The 22,461-nt window shown below is 14.4% G+C and overlaps 3 protein-coding genes across 3 annotated transcripts, besides 34 other annotated features; 2 read left to right on the plus strand and 1 right to left on the minus strand. All coding sequences in view use genetic code 6, as the record gives it.

Annotated features, from left to right (window-relative positions):
• Nucleotides 1–2,359: 2,359 nt before the first annotated feature.
• Nucleotides 2,360–2,408: a microsatellite.
• A 2,009-nt stretch (nucleotides 2,409–4,417) lies between these two features.
• Nucleotides 4,418–4,470: a microsatellite.
• Nucleotides 4,471–5,692: 1,222 nt separating this feature from the next.
• Nucleotides 5,693–5,729: a microsatellite.
• Nucleotides 5,719–5,774: a microsatellite.
• A 1,137-nt stretch (nucleotides 5,775–6,911) lies between these two features.
• Nucleotides 6,912–6,992: a microsatellite.
• Nucleotides 6,948–7,027: a microsatellite.
• Nucleotides 6,951–7,001: a microsatellite.
• Nucleotides 6,959–7,003: a microsatellite.
• Nucleotides 6,963–7,006: a microsatellite.
• Nucleotides 6,995–7,031: a microsatellite.
• A 247-nt stretch (nucleotides 7,032–7,278) lies between these two features.
• Nucleotides 7,279–7,338: a microsatellite.
• Nucleotides 7,296–7,341: a microsatellite.
• Nucleotides 7,296–7,357: a microsatellite.
• Nucleotides 7,358–7,448: 91 nt separating this feature from the next.
• Nucleotides 7,449–7,494: a microsatellite.
• Nucleotides 7,495–7,536: 42 nt separating this feature from the next.
• Nucleotides 7,537–7,599: a microsatellite.
• A 2,127-nt stretch (nucleotides 7,600–9,726) lies between these two features.
• Nucleotides 9,727–9,760: a microsatellite.
• A 4-nt stretch (nucleotides 9,761–9,764) lies between these two features.
• Nucleotides 9,765–9,798: a microsatellite.
• A 1,456-nt stretch (nucleotides 9,799–11,254) lies between these two features.
• Nucleotides 11,255–11,307: a microsatellite.
• Nucleotides 11,308–12,069: 762 nt separating this feature from the next.
• IMG5_154440 (protein kinase domain protein) lies at nucleotides 12,070–13,356 on the plus strand (the record flags this gene model as incomplete). The annotated part of the gene is made up of 2 exons (XM_004030686.1): nucleotides 12,070–12,630; nucleotides 12,766–13,356. Coding segments are annotated over 2 exons (1,152 nt in total), but the record flags the coding sequence as incomplete, so codon positions are not given.
• Nucleotides 12,623–12,689: a microsatellite.
• Nucleotides 12,645–12,698: a microsatellite.
• Nucleotides 13,357–14,299: 943 nt separating the features above from the next.
• Nucleotides 14,300–14,361: a microsatellite.
• A 448-nt stretch (nucleotides 14,362–14,809) lies between these two features.
• Nucleotides 14,810–14,838: a microsatellite.
• Nucleotides 14,839–14,895: 57 nt separating this feature from the next.
• Nucleotides 14,896–14,949: a microsatellite.
• Nucleotides 14,922–14,949: a microsatellite.
• A 247-nt stretch (nucleotides 14,950–15,196) lies between these two features.
• Nucleotides 15,197–15,230: a microsatellite.
• A 529-nt stretch (nucleotides 15,231–15,759) lies between these two features.
• Nucleotides 15,760–15,808: a microsatellite.
• IMG5_154450 (hypothetical protein) lies at nucleotides 15,792–17,105 on the plus strand (the record flags this gene model as incomplete). The annotated part of the gene is made up of 2 exons (XM_004030687.1): nucleotides 15,792–16,291; nucleotides 16,430–17,105. 2 exons carry the CDS (start codon nucleotides 15,792–15,794, stop codon nucleotides 17,103–17,105), a joined length of 1,176 nt encoding a protein of 391 aa, XP_004030735.1.
• A 3,382-nt stretch (nucleotides 17,106–20,487) lies between these two features.
• IMG5_154460 (hypothetical protein) lies at nucleotides 20,488–21,057 on the minus strand (the record flags this gene model as incomplete). Its single annotated transcript, XM_004030688.1, has 1 exon — nucleotides 20,488–21,057. One exon carries the CDS (start codon nucleotides 21,055–21,057, stop codon nucleotides 20,488–20,490), a length of 570 nt encoding a protein of 189 aa, XP_004030736.1.
• Nucleotides 21,058–21,296: 239 nt separating this feature from the next.
• Nucleotides 21,297–21,336: a microsatellite.
• A 79-nt stretch (nucleotides 21,337–21,415) lies between these two features.
• Nucleotides 21,416–21,490: a microsatellite.
• Nucleotides 21,422–21,471: a microsatellite.
• Nucleotides 21,422–21,488: a microsatellite.
• Nucleotides 21,491–21,568: 78 nt separating the features above from the next.
• Nucleotides 21,569–21,597: a microsatellite.
• Nucleotides 21,569–21,606: a microsatellite.
• A 385-nt stretch (nucleotides 21,607–21,991) lies between these two features.
• Nucleotides 21,992–22,021: a microsatellite.
• Nucleotides 22,022–22,165: 144 nt separating this feature from the next.
• Nucleotides 22,166–22,200: a microsatellite.
• Nucleotides 22,201–22,461: the final 261 nt, after the last annotated feature.

The raw sequence follows: 22,461 nt of genomic DNA on the forward strand, positions 1-22,461 counted from the left end.
ATTAAGGTTTGACTGTTATATAGCGAAATAAATAATATATATGACATGCAGTACACTTTAGAACTATACGATATAGGGTGTTTTTACAGGCAAAAAATTATTTGATAAAATTACCATATTTCCAATAGACTAGGCGCTTTCAAGAAATATATTGAATATAAAGGTAATTATTGAAAATCATCATATTATTGAACTATAATATAAAAGTAATTAAAAATATATAAGCTGTTTTATAATTTTTTAAAAAATATATTATTAAAAGTATAAAACAAGTTTCTGATTAAATTTATAGTAAAATAAAAGATATTATTTTTTTATGTTAAAAAGCATTCCCAAATTCAGTTTTAAATCTATTTAATCATATTTAACAAATATATAATTAAATATAGATTTAAATTAAATGAATGAAGAAATATAATATTTAAAGTTAACTTAAAATTAGGCATGTAGTTTTTTAAAAATAATTTAAAGTTATAATAAAAAAACAACATAAGGTAAAAATATCGATGAATTTATTTTAAAATACCAAAAATATTAAAACTTATAATCAGATTTTCGGTTAAAATAAGAAGCGAATTAAGAATATCCAGAACTGTAATAAAAACTAAAAAAAAAATGAAATAAAATAAAAAAAAGAGCTGAAAGATAAATGATGAGATCTACATCATAAAATATGGAAAAAGTCAAAAGAAGAGTCCATTAAGTTTATAAATTATAAAAGAGCAATATAGAAACAATGAAAGAATAATAAATATAAATGAATGAGATTGAATAAAATTTATAAGTAATTATTATATTTATTAGTAATAAAAATAATAAAAAAAGTAATTATATTTAAATGCAGAAAATTACAAAACAAATGAACATTAATATAAAGAAATTTTAGATTTTTTAAAATGCAAATTTTAAATAACCTAATATTCAAATTAAAAGTTTGACGAAAAGAATACTTTTTAAAATATTTTTTAAACTTAAATAATCAAATAAAATTCTTATTTTTAAGATGTTAATAAAAGAATTAAAGGATTTTATCCTAATTCGAATATCTAAAAATACTTGAATAATTTAAAATAAGAACTTATATCTCATTATTAGTCATAAAATTATTAAATATTTGATAATTCTTTTTATAATGATAAATTTTGTGAATTTCCTATTAATTTGATTTTTGGAAATACTTATAACTTTTTAGAAATAGATAAATAATCTTAATAATACATATGTTTGGACTCTTAATTACCTTCTTTATTCCAAAATAATATAAAAGAGGAAAAAATGGTTGTTTTTACACATTTTAATAATACGGATTTTGAAGGAATATACGATCTGAGAGTAGAAATTATAACATAAAATTAATAACAATGCATTGTAAAAAATTAAAAGGAACTTTTTGAGAATTTCGAGGAATATATAAAGGATAAAATATAAGGAAAATAATAATTTATAAATATTGAATTTGATTAAAAAAATAGAAATTAGAAAGCGAAATAAAAATAAAATTTAATTAAAAAGAAAAGCTTTTTATTTTAAAAAGTTGGGGAAATTATATTTCTAAAAGAATGAATGTTCAAAAAAATAATTCCTATTTAAATCTTAATATATTGGATATACCTTCATTTCTTAATTTAGCTTTACTTTCTTATTTTAAATGAATATTGTCTTTTAATTATATTAATGTTAAAATAAAAAAAATTATATATATCTATTTTTTTTTTCATTGTTTTAATCTTTTATAATCATTTATAATAAATTATTTTCTTAATTGTTAATTTAAAATTTATAACTCTTTTTCTCTATCTTTACAATATAATTCTTTTTTAGTCTTCACGGGAAATATATTTATTGTAGTTTATAATTCATAAAAAATTGTTTTATATTTATAAGCTTTCCTTATGTTTTCTAGAAGTTAAAAAATATAATTTCTTTCAGCAATTAAAACAGCCTCTTCAAAGAAAATAAGAGAAATATCAATATTTTTATTACAAATTAATTATTTAAAAACCTTTTTGATATTATTTATATAATCTCCTTTATTTTTAGGATTAATATTAATGCCTTATATATTAGTATTTTCTAAAACCTCAATTAACTTTACTAAAAAAATCCTTTTTTTTATTTTTAAATAAAATTTTTATTTGAATTTATTTACCCATCAGAAAATTAAGTTAAATATTATTAATTAAAGTCATTATTTTAAACAAAATATTAAAAGCCAAGCATATTTAGCCATTATAAGATATTTTATTATATATTTTCATCTAAAACTGAAAGGTTTTTAGTATATGATGAGGATTAAAATATACTTATTTATTCCTCTTTTTATTAACAATTAATTTTTTAGGCTATAGATGAATTATTATTTATTATTATTTATTCTTTTTTTATATTATATTCGTTTATTATATTATTGTTATATATTTTTTCAATATTTTTATTTTTGTTTTGATATTTATTTGCGCTTTTTACTAAAATATTATTTGTAATATTGTAATTATTATTGTTTTTATTATTTTTACTATTACTTTTTTAATAATCTTTAATCAAATTTTTTTATTTTAAAGACAATTAGTTTATATTTTTAGAATTTTTTAAAGAATCTTAAAGAAATTATTCAAGTAAAAATTCTAATAAAATATTGTTTTATTCAAAAGAATTATTTTAAAAATTTATTAAAAGTTACTAATAGTTTTCTGAATTATAAAAGCCAGGTTATTATTATAAAAATTAAAGAACTTAATTGATATTTTAAGGTTTATTGTTTACATTTATTTTGAAAAAAAATAGTATTTTTTCTAATAATTAAAGCCAGAATTTTTCTTCGTAAAAATTATTTTCTGATAAATTCAAATTATTCCATAAATTTTTAATTTTTGGATTTTTAAATATGATTATTTTTTCATTTTTTTTCATCAACTAAAAAATCAAATTAAAAAAATTTTTCGAATTTCCTTTCAAAATTTATTCTTAATTTTTTAACTTTTCATCTATTTTTATATTATTTTTTTACATTTTTTCACAAAAAATTCTTATATTTTCCTTACAATCTTATATATTTTTCACATTTTTTATATAAAAATTTTCTTCTTAAGTATATAGCTTTTCTAAAATCTCATTTAATAAAACCCCGTTTCTATATTTATCTGAAAATATATCTTTATTTTCATTATTTTTTTCTTCTAAATTTAACTATTTTATCCATTTTTTACATTAAATTTCTTCTTCTGTTTCTTCCTTTTTTTTTATTATTTCTACTTTTTCTCTTTCACTTTTTTAAATTAAAGGACTTCCTGTTTTTCCATTTTAGTATTTTTATATTTATGGACTTTAATTTTAGATATAAAACTACGAATAAGTACTAAAAAAACTAGCTTTTTGTTATGGCGAATGTTTTATTTATATAAAGTTTAAACTACGACTTTTTACATATTAGTTTCTTTATTCATTTAACTATTAGTAAGTATTTGAAGAAAAAGATGGATTTTTAGAAATTTTTTAAACTATATTTTTATAAATTTAAAGCTTTTTAAAGAAATCTAATGTTGGATTATTTAGTTCATTTAATTCTGATATTTTAATAAAAGCCTCTTCCTATTTTTTAATTTTTTATGAAATTTAATTTAGTATTTATTATTAATATTGTGTATTTTAAAGGTTTTCTAAAAGAAATTCTTCTGATATAACTTTATGGGCTTATAGCCAATTATATATTTCTTAGATTTTTATTAATTTGTCATCTACAGTGTTTACTTTAATTTTTTTTTCGGTTGATTTTGGAGTTTTTTTTGTTAAAGATTTATTTTTTTGATTTTCTAATTATTATTTTTCGTTCATTAATGCTATTTGGTATTAATGCCTTTTTTGTAAAATTTATAACCATTTTAGAATAAGACTTTTTTAATGTTTTTTCTAATTTTTATCTTAATTATTATATTTATTTATTTATTTATTTTACTTAATATATATCTTAAGGCGTTATTTTAAGAATTTTAGAAGGTGTTTCAAAACTGAATTTTTTTATTATATTTAATACTAATGATAAATTATTCAATTTTGATTGCAAATCTTTTTATTTTATAATATATAAAAAAAAAAAATTAGTTAACCTTAATTATATGATATTTAAGCTAAAAATTATTACTTTTACTTTAAAAATATTATATCGTCAATTAATTAGGCAAATATAATCCCTTATAATTTAAAAAATTGCTTTTTTATATTATAAAACTTTTGTTTTACCATCATTTAAAGAGCTATAATTTATTATTTGACCACATTCTTTATACTGAAATGTTTTAATCCATTATATTAATTATTATTCATTTTAATTATTTTCCTTTAAAATAATCGAGTTTTATCTTTACATTTTTCCTAAATGAATAATTATTAATTTAAAAGTAATATATTAAAAATTACAAAAAAATAATTATTATTTCCATAAATAAATAAAATTTAATAAATTAATATTATTTATTTTTATGTATAAAATTATACAAATTAAATTATTTTTAACTTACCTACCGATATAATTTTATTTACTAACTATTTTTAAAAAGAAATTAAAAATACTTAAAACATTTATTTAAAAAAGAAAAAGATATATTAAAAATAAAAATATAATGCATTTAAAATAATTTAGTATAAAATCAAAATTAGAAAAAGCTAAAAAATTTTATGAAAAAAAAGATTTGAAGCTTATAAAATACGGAGATTTAAATACAGAATTATTATATGAAAAACCTTAACATATTTATACATTATCATTATAAACAAAAGCTTAAATAGAGAAAATAAAGTAGTTTGTAAGAGAAAATAATTAAAAAGGTATAGCCCCATAATAAGTGGGTTTACCATTTAAGTATATTATTTTAAATAATGCAACTTATATAAATCCAAAAATAATAAAATTAGGAGTAAATAGAAAATAAATTTAAAAATATATGTTTTATATATATATAAATAAAAAAGTAAAAATAAATTGCTTATTAAGAAAAATGGTTGTGCTTTCCCATATTTGATTGTGAAGTTAAAAGATACGAAGAAATAAATGTGAATTATTTGAATGAAGAAATGGAGGAATTAGAAATAAATTTAAAAGGTGAGAATAGTTTAATTTTTTAATAATTATATGATATTATGATGGCCAAAGATATAATTAACTGGCGAATTAATTAAGGTAATATAAAAATTAAATAAGAAAAATAAAAATTTCTTTTAAAATTTATGCCTGTATTTGAATAATATTTAAATGAAATATATAAATTAAAAAATACTTTCCCTGAACTTTTTGTTTAAAGATAATTAAAAGAAATTAATAATTTTAGTAATAATATTGAAAATCCTTCATTTGAAGATGATTATTGGCGAAGATTACTTAAAAATATAAGAAAAGATTTAAGTCGATAAGTAAATGAGGGAAATGTATAAAATATTTTAGAATGATTTTTTTAAATTAAATAAATTTAAGTTAAGGGTTTTTTTTTATTATATATACATATAATATATATTTTATTTTTTAAGAATATAAATAATTTAAGCTCTTTATATTTGAGCAAAAATATTTTATAACGATTTAATTTATTACATATATATATATATAATATATTTTAAATTTTATAATTTTTTTTAAAAAAAATATTATTATTATAAGTTCTTTTTAAGAGGGAAAAAATAAAAAAAAGGAATAATATATTCTAAAAAAGATTAAAATTAAAAAAAGAAAAAATTAAAAATTAAAATATAATAATTATAATAATAAAATAAAATGAATAATTAAACCTAATAAGAATATAATTAAAACACATTTTATTTGTAAGAAAACAAAATAATTTAAAACCTTTCATTTTTTTCAAAAATAGATTCTACAAATAGTACATTTAACCTAACTGGTGTTCCTAAAAATGATATATTATATATGAATCAATCTCCATAATTAATATTTTTTGAAGATGATTCAAATAATACATAATTAAAAACAAATTATGATCAAGAATTTTATGTAAATTTGCGAAACCAGGAATCAAGTACTATTTTTGAGAATTTTAACGAGAATAATAATTAAAAAGGAAAAATATTAAAATATTAGAGTTTCATTAATTTATTTTCTGATAATAATAATTTTTCTAATAAAGAACAAAAATAATAATTATTAAATATAACAGAAAATTAAATTTATCCTAAATAAATTTTTATACCTAATAATGATTTTTAGAATAAAAATATTAATAACCTTTAAATAAAAAATACTTATTAATAATAAAAAATTAAAAAAAAAAAATACTTTTGAAAAAATAAGAAAATAATTAATAAATTAAAAAAACCAGATAATCATTACACAAAAACGTTTATAAAAATTTCGGTAAAGAACTTTTGAAATTTGTCAAATCGAAGAAAGATTATATTTTAACATAACTTACTTTTGATTAATATAGTTATTTTTTGGATAGACTTACTAATGGAATAGATGAAAAGTCAAATAAATAATCGTTTACACTATAAAAAAAATAAGATTTGTAAAACTTTTTATCTTTAGATTAAGAAAAATTGATTTCTAGTCAACAAGATAATGATTTAGATGTTAAGATTTGTAGAATTTTTAAAGAAATTAGTTGGGAGTTCTTTGATTCAAAAGCATATTATTATATTATAACTTCCAAAAAATTAGATAAAAAATTAATACATTTAAAATGTATACCTACCTTTCTAATTGGTATTATATTCCCTTAGTCACTTAAAAATTTTAAACCTTTAGGTGATTGAAGAAAATGACATAAATTAATAAATTTGAATAATTTAAAAAAAAAAATCATAAAAAAAAATGCCTATTAAATTATATATTTAATGTTTAAAAAATTAATTTTATATTTTATGTTAGTATAATTAAATTTGTATTTAATTTAAATTATTTTTTATTGATATAAATATATAATGTAATATAAATATATAAAAAAATTTATATATGTATATATATATTTATATATATATATATTTATATACATTTATATTTTATTAATATTTTTATTTTTATTTAATATCCTTTTCTCTTTTTTTGTCTCAATTAATAGTTTTTTTTAATTTTATTTTTTATCTTCATATCTTTAAATTCTAATTTTATAATAAAAATTTATTGAATTTATGATAGTTACTCGATTATGTTTATTATATTTTCAAATTATAAATATTTGTTTTTTTCTATTATATAAATTTGAAACTTTACTTTTTTTATTTCATATAAATAATACATATTTAATAATAAATTAAAATGTTATTAATATTTATGAATATATAATTTCTATTAATTTTATAATAATTATATAATTTTTTTAATATTTATAATCAATTTTTTTTAAACTTTATAATATTAATTTAATTTTTTTTTTTGAGTATAAACTAATATATTTAAAAAATTTTGTATGTCCTTTATTTAATTTTTAAATACAATATATATTTTTATTTATTTTATTTTAAATATTAATTTTATTTTTTAAATTTATTTTAACTTTGTAAAATTATTTATGAAAATTATAATTTAAATTATATTTATATTTTATTTTTTCGAAAATTTTATTTTATTTTTATATAAATAATTATATTTTATTTTTAATATTTCTTATGTATATAATTTCAAATTTTATAAAAATATATATATTTTTTTTTTATATATTAATTTATATTATATTTTTTTAAGAATTTATAAATTTCAATTATTAAAATTTATAATTTATAAAGATATCATATTTTGTTTCAGTAATTTTTTTTAATTTAATATTAAAAGATTTTTGAAATAAATGTATTATAAAAAATTTTAAATTAATTTTTTTAAAATATTGATATATAGCTTTTATATGTTCTATTTATTATACTTGAAAATAATATTCTAGAAAATAATTATAATTTAAAAAAAATTGCTAAATAAGTTAATAAGAAAGCCTAAAATATTTCATAAAATCTTTAAAAAAAATATAATTTTAAAAAACCAGGCATAAAATATAAAAATAAAATTTAATAATATATTATAGTAAACATTTTTTAGTTAATAATTTATAAAAAAATGAAGATTTCTATCTAAATAGCTATTAAAAATTAATTTATTATAATTTTATTTGTTTAAAAAAAGTTTATTTTATATTATTACCCCCGAAAAACTAATAATATATGTAATCATAATCTATTTTTTAAAGCCTTTAATTTTCTCTTAAATAACTAAATTAGTGCTATTAATATTATGTTTTGAATATTTTTCTTAATAAAGAGATAAAAATATAATATAAAAAATAATATGGCATTGTAAAAAGATTCAAAAAATATTATTACTTGCTTATAATTTTTTTATTTTTCTCTATATTTTTGTTAAATAGATTTCAAAAAAAATCAGTAGTAATATTTAATATAAATATACTTTATTAATATATTTTTATAAGTTGCTTTTAAATAATTACTAAGTATCAGTTAACATTTAATTTTATAAAATACAATAACGAATGTTAAAAAATATTTATTATATCGTATTTTATTTAAAAAAAATTCATTAATTTTAAACAAATATATAAATTTATTAAAAAATATGTATTCTAGTGAATTTTTTTATAAAAATTTAAAGATATTCTTTGCTTAAAAAAATTTTTGAAACCTGCCAAAATTAAAATTTAGTATTTGAGTTTGAGTTTGATTATAAGTTTTATATGCCTCAATATGTTTAGTAACATTTAGTAGCTAATTATAAAAATAACTATTATAACGAAATTACATTATTGTAAATAAACATTAAATAATGATTTCATTATATTATTTTTATTTAGATTATAAATATTTAATTTTTTAAACTAAATTAAATTAATATTTATATAAATTTATAGAAACAAATAAATAAAAAAATAGTAAATAAAGTAAATAAAAATGATGCCTACTTAATAAAAAGATCTTTTTTGCCACTAAAATTAAGGAGAAAATTATTCTTTATATAGACCTGAGTATCCAAATAATTATATAGAAAAAATACTTGAATATTCCAAATAAACTTAAAGAGAAAGATATATTGATATAGCATGTGGTACAGGTTAATTATTATTTAAACTGAACAATCATTTCAAGTACTGTTTAGGGACAGATATAAGTGCAAAAATGATTGAATAATGCAATTAAAAATTAGAAAATATAAAAAACACATAAATTATATAGTGCGATTCACATTAAATATCTTAAATTTTAAATATTTAAAAAGAAGAAGATAAATTTGACCTTGTAACTATTGGTTAAGCTTTACATTGGTTTGATGTAGATAAAATGCTTTAAGAAATAAATTCTAATGTTTTAAAAGAGCATGGTTTTTTAATAGTTTCAGGGTATTTTTGTAAGGGTTTTGACTTTTTAGATGGAAGAAAAAGTAATATTTATGATTAATTTTATTAATAAATTAATTAGTATTGGGATTTCAACAGAGAATACTTATAAAAAGCATATTCTGATTATAAATTTGATAAGTATTTTAAATAAATTTATTTTGAAGATAATTTTGTTCATACCCCTTAAAGTGTATTTTAATTCTGCAAATATTTAAAAACTTATAGTGCTTATAATACTTATATTTAAAAAATGAAAGGAAAATAATATGAAGATCCTGTACAAAGTGTAGAAAAAAAGTTAAAATAAATAAACATAGAAAGTATTATGATGAAAAATTATTATTTCATAAGAATTTTTTAGAAAATTAAATGATTATTTTCTAATATCTTTATTTTATTTTATTTAATATTATTTTATTTTAAATGATTTTTTATTTTTTAATTTTTTTTTTTTATAATTATATATTATCTTATTATATTTTTATATTTATTTATATTTAGTTTAAAATATTTTATTTCATGCAAATGAAATTAATATAAATAAAAATGTTAAATATTATTTATTGATATTTTTTTTTATTTTACTTAATACTTAATTAACAAAAACAAAAAAGGCTATTATATGTTTTTCTCGTCTTTTTAATGTTTTATAATAATCTATTCTTTATCAAATTTTAAATTGTTCTTATTTAAATCAGTTTTATTTATTATTTTCCAATACAAATTCTATGATTTTCATCTACTGAAAGTATTCCAATCCAAATTAAATACTTAAACATTAATATTAAACTTTTAAAATTTTAGGATATATAGCTTAGAATAATCCATAACAATGCAAAATATTATAAATTATTTTTACTTTTAGGATAGTTATTTATTAAGTTTAAAATTATAGTTACAATAATTAAGCCTTCAAAAAGTTGAATCCTAAATTATAATAATTGTCAAATTCTGCTGCAATAAAAATATATTATTTAAAAAATCACATAATTATATTATTTATTATGAAAGGAATTATAAATATTTATTTTTTCAAGAAATAAGGTAAGGGTTAACTAAAGTACAAAATAAATAGATTGAAAAAATAAAAATAAAAATAATATAAAGATTAAATAATTAAAATTAGGCTTGAAAATAAAAACAATAAAAATGTGACTAAATAAAGAAAAAATAGATATAAAATCAAAAAAGATTATAAGTTTAGAATAAATGTTTTTATTAAAATATAAAAATGATATTAATATATAAAATATACTGATATATTTTTATTTTATAGATATTAAATATTAATTTATAAAATAATTTTATACTAATAATGTATAGTCATTATTATATTTTCAATGAATATATTTATTAAAAAATATATGAAATAATTTAAAAGTAAATAAAGTATAAATATTAAATAAATATGATTAAAAAATATAAATAAAATTAATCGAAAAGTAAAAACATAAATTATATAAAAAAAAATACAAGAAAAATATAAAATTTAATAAAAAAATTAGGGAAATTCAAAAAAGAATAAGTTTATTTTTAAAAATTAAAAAAACAAAGAAAAACAAATAAATAAATAATATTTATACTCAAATATAAAATTTAATTCATAGAAAAATATAAAAATCTGATATTATAAAAGTTAATAGTTTTTTAAGTATCATTAATAATTATAAATTAATTTTTCATATTATTGTTTAGTTTTTTCTGTAATTTTTTTCTAAAAGTCAATTAACAAAATATGAGTAAAAATGGATAATGACCTTTTAAATTTAGTATATTAAAAAAATTACAGAAAATTAAAAGGAACAAGTAATATATTTAACAGGTATTTAAAATTAAGCATAAGCTTTAAATTTTTATAAATTTTTATCCTTATATAGATATACTATTTTAAACTATTACAAAATTTATAACATGCATTTTATAGATTAATAATATATTCTTTTTTTATTGATTTAAAAAAATATTTTTTCGATGTAGGATAGACGATTATTAAGATAAATTTTATAAGAAATATTATTATTAGTTAAAATTATATTATATTTTAAAATATTGTTTAAATGATAATTTTAATTAATATTTACTAATTTTAAATTAAAGGTTATTAAATATATAATATACTTTTATGCTTTTTTTTGTTTTCTGTATTTATTTAAAATTCAATTAAAAAATATTGTAATTGATTTTATCGTCTTTTTTATTTTTGTTGATTGATTTTTGAAATAATTACATAAAAATAAAAAACGTGAAAAAAAGTAATATTAATATAATTATTAATTATATTTTATTTAATAATGTAATTTCTAAAGTAGAAAAAAATATTATAAATTTTTAATAATTTTCTCATAAGAATTTAATAAATAAACAATTTTTAAAATTATTTTCATATTTATAATAATAATTTATAAAACTTTTATAAACAATTTTTCGACTTTTTTATATTACTCATTTAATAATACTAAAAATTCAAAAAATTTTAAATATAAAAATAAAATATAAGAATTATATAAATTGTAAACAATTATTTGTGAATATTGAATTATAGTAAAAATATTATTTTTGTTGATATACTATTATAATTTTTTTTTATTGATTTAATATTATAAAATATATAAAAGATTTTTATTTATTATTTGATTTTAGATTAAAATAAAAAATAAAGAAATGGTATTTATAAAATATTAAAAAACATAAAAATATTAAATTAAAAATTTCTATTTAATATATTTATTAGTAAGTAAAGGAAAAATAGATAGGAGATTATTCATTTCTTCTTAATGATAAAATAGGTTCAGGTTCATTTGGAAAAGTATACAAAGGAAAGAACACAAATACACAGTAAAAAGTAGCTATAAAAGTTTTAGATAAAAATGAGATATGCATGAGTGAATATCTATTATAAGGTCTCATAATGGAAATAAAAATATTAAGAAAATTAAAAAGCGAATATATAGTATAATTAACAGATGTGTTAGAAACACCAAATAATTTTTATTTAATATAAGAATTATGCGAAGGAGATTTGAGAAAAATATTAAAATAGAAAAAACTTTTACCAGAATAATAAGCTATAAAAATAATTTAATAAGTCTTAAAAGGTTTTATGGAACTATAAATAAACGGTATAATACATAGAGATTTAAAACCTGAAAATATTTTGATTAGCAATGATATATATAAATTGGCTGATTTCGGACTTTCTAAAACTGTCGATAATTTTTAAAGATAATTAATGATTTCATAAGTAGGAACACCACTTTATATGTCGCCTTAAATTTTAATGAAAGAAAAATATGTATATACTTAAAAATATATATATATAAATATATATATATATATATATATATATATATATATATATATTTTTTCATTTATTTTTATGTATTTATTTATAAAAATTTTAATTTTTTTTATATTTTTTGCTAATTAGACTTCTAAATGCGATTTGTGGTCTTTAGGTTTTATTTTTTATGAAATCATATATGGGAGAACTCCTTTTACTGGAAAATCTTAATATTTATTAATATAGGATTTTTAAAATAACAAAGTAGTATTTGATTAGGGTATTTAATGTTCAGATAAATGTTAAGACTTTATTTTGAATTGTTTAAAAATTTAAGAAAGTTAAAGATTCGAATGGATTAACGCTTATAAGCATGATTTATTTAAATTAGAATTTTAAAATGAAATTATTCAATTTAATGAGATGGAAAACAAATCAAATATGATAATTAATGAGCTTAGATAATTTATATATAAAAATAAAATTGATATTGAATATGTTTTCAAATAAATGGACACTTCAAAAGATGCAATTATTGATATAAATGAATTTTCTAAATTAATTTAATAATTTGATGAATCAATTACTAGATTAGAAATCGAATATATTTTTAATAAGTACGATATAGATTAAAATAATTTTATTACTTTTACAGAATTCTCAAAATGTATTTTGGAAAATTAAAAAACTAATAAATAAATTGTTTAAAAAACTTTTTACAGGTATAATTTTAACTGAAATAAATTTTATTTATTTTCATATATTTTATAGATAAGGCGAAATAAATGAAAATAAATAGTATAGAAATTCTGTAGATATGATGGTTGAGCATCATAAATTAAAATAATTGTAAAAAAATGATGAAGATATTAAAAATAATTAAATATTTTTATTTATTAATTAATATTTAGCTATTAAAATTAATGAAGACTAATAATTGAATGTTGAGAATATTGTAGACTAATTATATAAAATTAATTCTGAATTTTCTAAAGAAGAATATACTTTGTTTTTCTAAAAATATAATTGCGATGATCATTAAGATTCTACTTTAAAAGAGTTTATTAACAAAATATAATAAATAAATAATTGATTTTGTACTGTTAATATTTTGTGTTTATTTAATTTTTTATTATGTTTTGAATAAAAGTAAATTTAGTTATATAATTAAATGAATAATTTTTTATTCATTTGTTTTAAAAAATAAAAATATATTTTTATTATTATTTTTAATTTATGATTATATGGTATTATTATTTTTTTGGGTATAATCATAATAAATATTGAAAGAAAAATAAGTTTTTTGTTCCTTCTTATATAAATAAATATTTTCTTAAAATTAAAAACTTTAAATCATAATAATACATATGTTTAATTTAACTTATAGAAATTCATATCAAATTTTTAAATTATATTAAAATTATTATACTAAAAAAATAAAAAAATATTATAAATATAAACCTTTAGAAGTAAAATATAGTTTTTTTTATGTTTTGATATTTATGCAAAATTAAGAAAAACCAAAGCAAGTAATAAACACTATTATAAATATTATTTTAATTTAATATAATAATTTTTAATTTATATTTTTATACACTATTTTTATTTCTTAATTTTTGTACAATAATATATTACTTTTATTAAAGAATTTTTCTATTACTATAATTTAAAATAAATAATAATTTATATAATTTTTTATATATTTATGTAATATTTTTTATTCTAATAATATTTGATATATTTTTTAAATAAGTTTAATATATTATATGTTCAGAAAATTGTTAAAATAAATAAAAAAATTATTTGGTATTTTTGTTATAAAATAATTGAATTATTATAACTTAATTAATATTTTTAGAAATTTTATATAATAAAAAAAATTATTATAATTTAATTTTATAATATATAAATTAATTTTTATTTTATTTTTTAATCATAATATTATTTTAGTTTTTTATATATTTAATAATATAAAACTTTTATTATAATAATTATTTTTATTTAAAAAATAATTAATTATTTTTTAATAATTAAGAGTATATAAAATGTAAATAAAAACTCAATATATTTATAAGCAAATATTAATTTAAACAATAATTTAAAATTAATAATTTTTTTAAAGATAACTAATTATTCTTTATTATAACATTTAGATAAAAATTTTAGCAAAAACTTTATTAATTTATTTTTAATTTAAACTAATTATTTAAATAATTATTTTATATTTAAATAAAAAAATTTAAAAATATTTGTAAAAGAAATTAATAAAAAAATATTTTTAATATATATTTGTTTAATTTATTTTTGATATAATATATTTGATATAATATAAAATTGAAATTATATATATTATTTTTTAAAATAAAATATAAAAATAATCTTTATTTTGAAATAAAATGATTATATAGTTTAAATTTATTTAATCTTAATTTATAGTAAATATATTAAATTAATGCGATTTATAGAAATTTTTAATATAATATAAATGATTAAAGAAAGTATAAAATCTTTAAATCATAAATATATAACAAAAAAATTTTATCTTTTACTAATTAAAATATTTATATATAATAAAACTTTTTTATATGAAATTTTTATATTATATTTTTATAGCATATTTCTTATTATTTATGAATTTGAAATCTAATTATTATTTATTTACAAAGATATTAAAGTATATTTTAAAATACAAATATCATTTTTATAGTTGAAAAATAATAATATATATTTATGAGTTAAATTATAATTGTATTTTTTATTTATTGTATTTATTAATATTATTTTTTTCTAACAAAAAAAAATATAAATTTAAATATTAAAAACATAAATAATTATCTAAATCTCAAAAATTATATAAATAATTAATTAATATTTAAAATATATTATAATAATCATATATTTTATATATTATTATTTCTCTAAATTTATAAAAACTGTTTTTATTTAAAAAATATTTAATTTTATTTTTCTTCTAATAAATTAAATGAATAAATTTTAATTTATTTAATTATTTTAATTGTATTTGTCAATAAATTTATCTTTATTTTAGTTTTTTTTTTTTAATATATATATTCTAGTTTTATATATATTATATATAATCAATATTATTTAATTATTAAAAAAATAAAATTTATATTATCCATAAAAATTTAATCATATTATTTAAAATATTAATGATTTTATAAAAATTAATTCATTTGAAAGAAAAGAATATACATTTTATTTTATGCTAATTATGTCTTTTATTTTTCATAATAATTATAACATCTGCTTTATAGTTATTTAGTAAAGAAGCAATATATTTATTTTACTGTTTTCCCATATTATTTATCTACATGTTTTTACACTATTTTTTATTTTGGTATTCTTAAAAAGAACTTAAAAGATTTTATGCCTTTTTCTATATTATTAATATTGTATAGCTTATTATATTCTCAGTTATATTTTTTAGTATTTATTTTTTGATATTCTATAAAGTTCAGTAGTATGATGATTTTTAAAAAGTTGAAAATTGCTAAATTTAAGGAAAATAATCAAAAAATTTATCAGGAAATGAATAATATTCTATAAACTACGTAGAAATTGAATATGAAGACATAAAATATCTAGGGTATGGTTGTATGTCTAATTAAAATGAATAAAATAAAATTATTTAAAATATTAAACCTTATTAGTTTTATTTCGAAAACGATAAATATGAAGGATGTGAATAAGAATTTGATAATAGCTATTTAAATAGAATACTTATTAATTAAATTAATAATTAAAAATTAGATTATATATCATTGGCAAAAAAAAAGAAAAAAAAAAGCAAAACCTAAAAAAAAAAAACAAATACTCAGGCCAAAACATAAAATAATAACGAAAATTAAATTGATGATTAAGATGAAGATAGTTGTTTAGATATATATACTTTTAGTAAAGTAAAAATAGCTAGTTGGATGTGTTAATCTAATAATTTGGAATTTTAAGAACTTATAAAACCTAGAAGTTGCTATATCTATTTTTTTGGAAATAAAGAAAAAGCATTAGAAAATGGAATAAATCGATAATAAATAAAAGATATAAACGATTTTATTTTAGTAAGTTTTAATTATCCTTATCATTATCCTTAAAATTAATTCTTATGTTTGATTATTTTCGGTTATTTTCCTTTTATTTAATCTTTTGGAATTATCTTTTATAAATTCGCTTTTTATTTATTAAAGAAATTTTAAAAAAATAAATAAGCCCATGATTTAGCTAATTCTGAAGATGCAAAAACAAAAGTAAGCTCAAATGAAGTTATTTAAAATTAAAAAATTCTTTAATAAAATGTTCTTAATTAAGATATTGAAAATGAAATCAAGAGTTTATAGAATGATAAATAAGAAAAGAATTAAATAAATAAATAAAATATTAATCCTAATAATAATTATTAAATAGATCAAAATAATTAATACTTAAGTTAATAAATTAATTTTAACGAAAATAAATAAAAACTATGATATTATATATATATTTATATATATTTTTATAAAACTACCTTTACATTTCTAACTTAAATAAGTATTTTTAATTTATAAATTCAAAATGTTTCCCTAAAAATAAAATAGCCTTTATATTATACAAAGTATTTTTTTTTTAATTATGAATTTAATATAAAATAAATAAAGTAAAAATATATAAAAATTTTAATATTTAGTAAAAAATTTAATTATAAAAAAAAATTAAATTAAATTTATTTTCAAATATCTTTTTTTAATAATTACTAATTTTACTTTTTTACATCCTTTATATATTTTTTACATATAATCAAGCTATTTTTACATTAATCAATTAATATATTCTATTATTATTAAATGCATTAAATTTATAAACCATATTTTAACTTGATTTTTCATATGAAATTAAAAAAAAAAAATTTCATTAGTTATTTATTCATTTATTTCTATTATTTTAAATGCGTAAAAATATAGATTAGTTGTCCAATTTTAAGCAGCTTAAGCAATTTAGTCAGCCTATGTTAATTATAACATGATTACTACTAACTATTAACCTGATTATTATATAGATGTTACTTTTACCTGAAATTAGTTAATTAGATTAAAAATTTAGCTATTAGATTGAGTATGCCCTTAAATTACATCCTGTAAGAAGTTAAAAAATAAATCATAGAGAATTAATAATATATTGAAGTAAACAAACAATATAATATATATTTTTTAGTTTTTTTTTTATAATTATTAGTCTTAATATAGTTAATATGTTGTTTATTTTTTTAAAGGTAAAACTTATATATAACATATAAACAATTTTATTTTATTTTAATTTGATTAAAAAAAAATTATTTTAATTATTATTATTTTTTACTAATAAATAATTTCGTATTTATAAATTTCTACTTTTTTTTATTTTTTGAAAAATAAAAATTATGTAGATATTAATCTATATAATTATAGAAAAATAATATTAAGTATTTATAAATATATATAATTAATTTATATTAATTAAATAAAATAAATACTATTAATTTTATATAAGAAAAAAAATAATTATTTCATTAAATAAATTTTATTTAATAAAAAAGGGTAAAAAATAAAAAATATAATAATAAGCTATAATGGATAAAATAGGTTTCCATTAAGAAAAACATATATAAAAAATCGAAAAAACACCTCATGTATTATGCAAACATAATATATAAATCTCCTAAATTTGTTTAGATAAATAATGTTTAGAACAAAATGATTTTTTGTTATGTAATTAATGTGATAATCACGAAAATCATGAAAAAGTTCCTTTTACACTTTTAATTAATGACATAATATAAACTTTTGAAACATAAATAGAAAGCTCGTAATTTTATAAAGAAAAATTAGCCCGAACAAAAGCCGAAGCTTTAAATCTATTATCTGAAGCAAAATTTTTATTGACAAAGAAAATAGAAGATATAAATGGACATATTTCATATTTATATGAGGAGATCGAATAAACATTAATTAAAAAAACTCAAGAGCAATAAAGAAAATAGACAAATACAAATATTTAAATATTATTAAATTCCAAAACATAAAACTAGTTAAAAAACGAAATAAGAAATATTATGAATAAAACCTATTTTGATGAAAACGAGGGTATATTTTATATAGAAAAGGATAGAAATATTAAAATATTCGAAAAATTTAAAAGTGAAAACCATTAAAGATTAAATCAATTTTTAAAAGATACAATAAATAAAATAAGTTAGGTTTTAGAAAATAAAGAGCATGAAATCAGTCAAATACTAAATATAAAGAAAGACTAATTTTTCGAAATAAAAAAAGAGAATAAAATATGCACAAATGACGCAGTATTGGAAAATACACTCTGTTTATAAAACTCTATATATAATTAAAGTAATTTAGAATATAAGGGGAGTGAATAAATGGATTCTTTATTAACAAAATCATTTTAGAATATAAATTAATAATTTCTTTTTAGTAATAAATTTAAACATTAGAATATTAGAATTGATAAGAATTAAATCATAAATGATAAATATTTAAATTAAAATCTTTATTATAGGACTTAAATTATTGTTCCTGATTTAGAAAGTTTAACTCCTTCCATAAAATAATGGAGTTTAAAAATAGTTCGATAGTTTCCACATTGGATTGGAATCGGAATTTGTCATATAAATGAAATTAAAGAAAGAAATTTTGAGTTTTTGGATAACATGTTCACTTTTTAAAATGATGATCTTAATTCTAGAAATGATAATCATTTTTGTTATTTAATTACTACACATGGATGGGCTTTCTAGCATTAAAAAAAACCATTTAGAAGTTCTTTTAAACTAAGTAAAGGAGATGTTGTTACTTGTAGATTTGATCCATTTAAAAGTTTATTGATTTTTTATAAAAATGATGACTTATCTACGTCTTTTAATATGGAATTTTAAAGAATATGTTCTAATAAATTATATCCATGTATTATTTTATGGTATCCAGATGATTCTGTATGTTTAATATGATGTTATGGAATAATATTTTTTGTTTTATAAAATAAAAATTATATGTTTGTCTAAAAAATAATATTGTGGGATTATTTTAATAAGATTTTATGTTTTTTTATTTTTTTTTTTTTAGAATTTATTATAATAGTCTATTTTTATTATTTTTTAAATATAAAATTTTCATATAATTTGAATTAAATAATTAATTTCAAATAGTGTATTGATTTTTTTTTTATTGCCTTTTTTGGTTAATTTAAAATTTATATAAATTATTTTACATCAAAATTTTTAAGTTGACATTCTTTAATTTTTATAATAGTTTATTCATACCGAAAAATCATTTTAATAATAGATTTATGATTTTAATAATCTAAAATTAATTGTAATTTTTATATAACTATATTTTAAGATAATTTTATTAATTATTTTAATTAAAATCAACTAAATTAGAGATAAAAAAAAATATTTTTTTTATAAAAAAATATGAATTTAATAAGTTTATTTATTTTATAAAAACTATAATTTGTTGATTTTAAAAGGTAAATTCTAACGAAAATAATAAATGAAATTAGTTAAAAAATAAAAAAATCTATATAAAAGTATATTTATTTTTTTAAAAACAAAATGTGCCTGCTTTTATTTAATAAAGATATTATTTTTAGTTTTTATACAAAAAAATATCCCTAAATTTTACTATATTTAAACATAAAATATTTCCTTACTTATTTTATTTTTATTAAAATTAAAATTTGTCTTTTTATTTAATTAATGCAGGTTTTAAAAAACATATTCAAATAAAATTAAACTGACTCTACTATGCTTATTTGCATAAAAAAGTATTTTTTTTTTATAAATATAAAAATATATATTATATATTTTTATAAAATAAATAATCAATTATCATTAGTCACATTATTATTTTATTCTTATTGTTATTATTATTCTTTTAACATTTCTAAAAATCCAACTTTATCAGTAAACCATAATTTTAAACGAAAAGCGTCATTTCCATTTAAATAATAATTCATTAATCTTTTTACTCTTGCGAATCCTAAATTTTCATATAACTTTAAAGCAGCTTTATTACAATATTCTGTTTCTAATACAATTTCTTCAGCCCCCATTTTTCGACTCTTTTCTATAAACATTTCAGCTAATTTCTTTCCTATTTTTAATCTTCTGTATTCTTTTTTTACAACTACCATACCAACGTAAGCCCTCATCCTTTAGCTTGTACGATGTTTGTTTAAGTTTCCGATTATAACGCCTATTATTTCGTCATTGTAATATGCCAAAAATGATAAATCTTACCATTAATTTACAAAATAACGATATGTATATATTGAATATGGTTCGCTTAATTCTGTTTCTATCATTTTCATCATTGTTTATAGTTAATTTTCATCTTTATAAGTTTTATAATGAACTTTAGATGGATCAAGAGCTTAGTCTTATGTCTACATATTTGATTTTTTTTTTTTAAAAAAAGAAAATATAATAACTATGAAATATTAATTTCTAATAAAAATAATATTTATTTTACTTTATTTTTTTTAACTTTTTAGAAAAAAAGATATTTTAGTTGAATTATTTTTTTTTTAATTAGAAATTTTATTTATGAAAAATAATATTAATTTTATATAATAAATTTTTAATTAATAAAAATGCATCAATATTTAATTTAGAAGTTATTTTTAAAAAAAATTTAAAAAACTTTATTAATTTATTAAATTTTATTAATTATATATTTAAAATCATATTTTGAAAATTAATAATATCTTTTAATATAAAAATGAATAATTAAAATAATGTAAAATTTTAATTAAAAATAATAATATTAATAATAATAATATTAATATTAATAATAATAATAATAAAATTTATTATAATAATATTTCAAAAAATTATAATATATTTAAGAATATAAAATTTAAAAAAATAAGAAAATATTTATATCTATTATTACTAACGAAAATTTATATATATTATATTTAATATATTATTTATTTAATTTTTCTCTTAATTTTCTCATTCGATTATTATAGAGGGTTTAAATATTTTTTTAATTTTTTAAAATTTACTTTTTAAATCATTAAAATTAATATTACTTTAATAGTTTTAATTAATTTTTTAAATCTGACTACTTTTTATTTTAATATTATCTTATTTTATTCTACTTATGACATTTTAAATTGAACTTTGTAAATTTTATTCTTTTAAATCAATAATTTTATTTTTAATTTAAGTATTTTATTAATTTTTGTGTTATAAATTAATTGTATTTATTTTCTTTTCATTTTTTATATCTTAATTAGGCTTTATTTATTTTTTGATATTTTCATTCGAATCTTTATTTATATGGATTAACTTTTAATACTGTTTAAATCCTTTTTTAACATTATTAGTATTATTATTAGTATTATTATTTTTTTATAAATTTAATTTCATATTGGTTTGAATCTATACGAGTTTAATAAAACTTTCATCTTCCATTTAATTTGATTTTTAAAAGGGCTACTCTTATTAATATTAATTATTTATTTCTTAAATTTGCATTTTAGATTTTTTTAATATATATTAATTTATTTATATTTAATTTGTTTATAAAATAAATAATTAAAAATTATTATTAAATTATTATAATTTTTTTTTTATTTTTTATATAATAATAAAATAATTTATTTGATTATTTTTTTAATTATTAATTTGTATATTACATAAAAAAATTATTTATTTTTATGGATAATAATTAATTATTTTTTTATATATTTTATTTAATCTTTGGTATAAATTCTTTTAGTATTATGAATAACTATTAATTTTTGCAATCAAATCATTAAAATATTATTATACTTTACTATTCTATT

The sequence above is a fragment of the Ichthyophthirius multifiliis genome, assembly GCF_000220395.1.
Source record: "Ichthyophthirius multifiliis unplaced genomic scaffold scaff_1120509251177, whole genome shotgun sequence".
Classification (NCBI taxonomy): Eukaryota; Ciliophora; class Oligohymenophorea; order Hymenostomatida; genus Ichthyophthirius; species Ichthyophthirius multifiliis.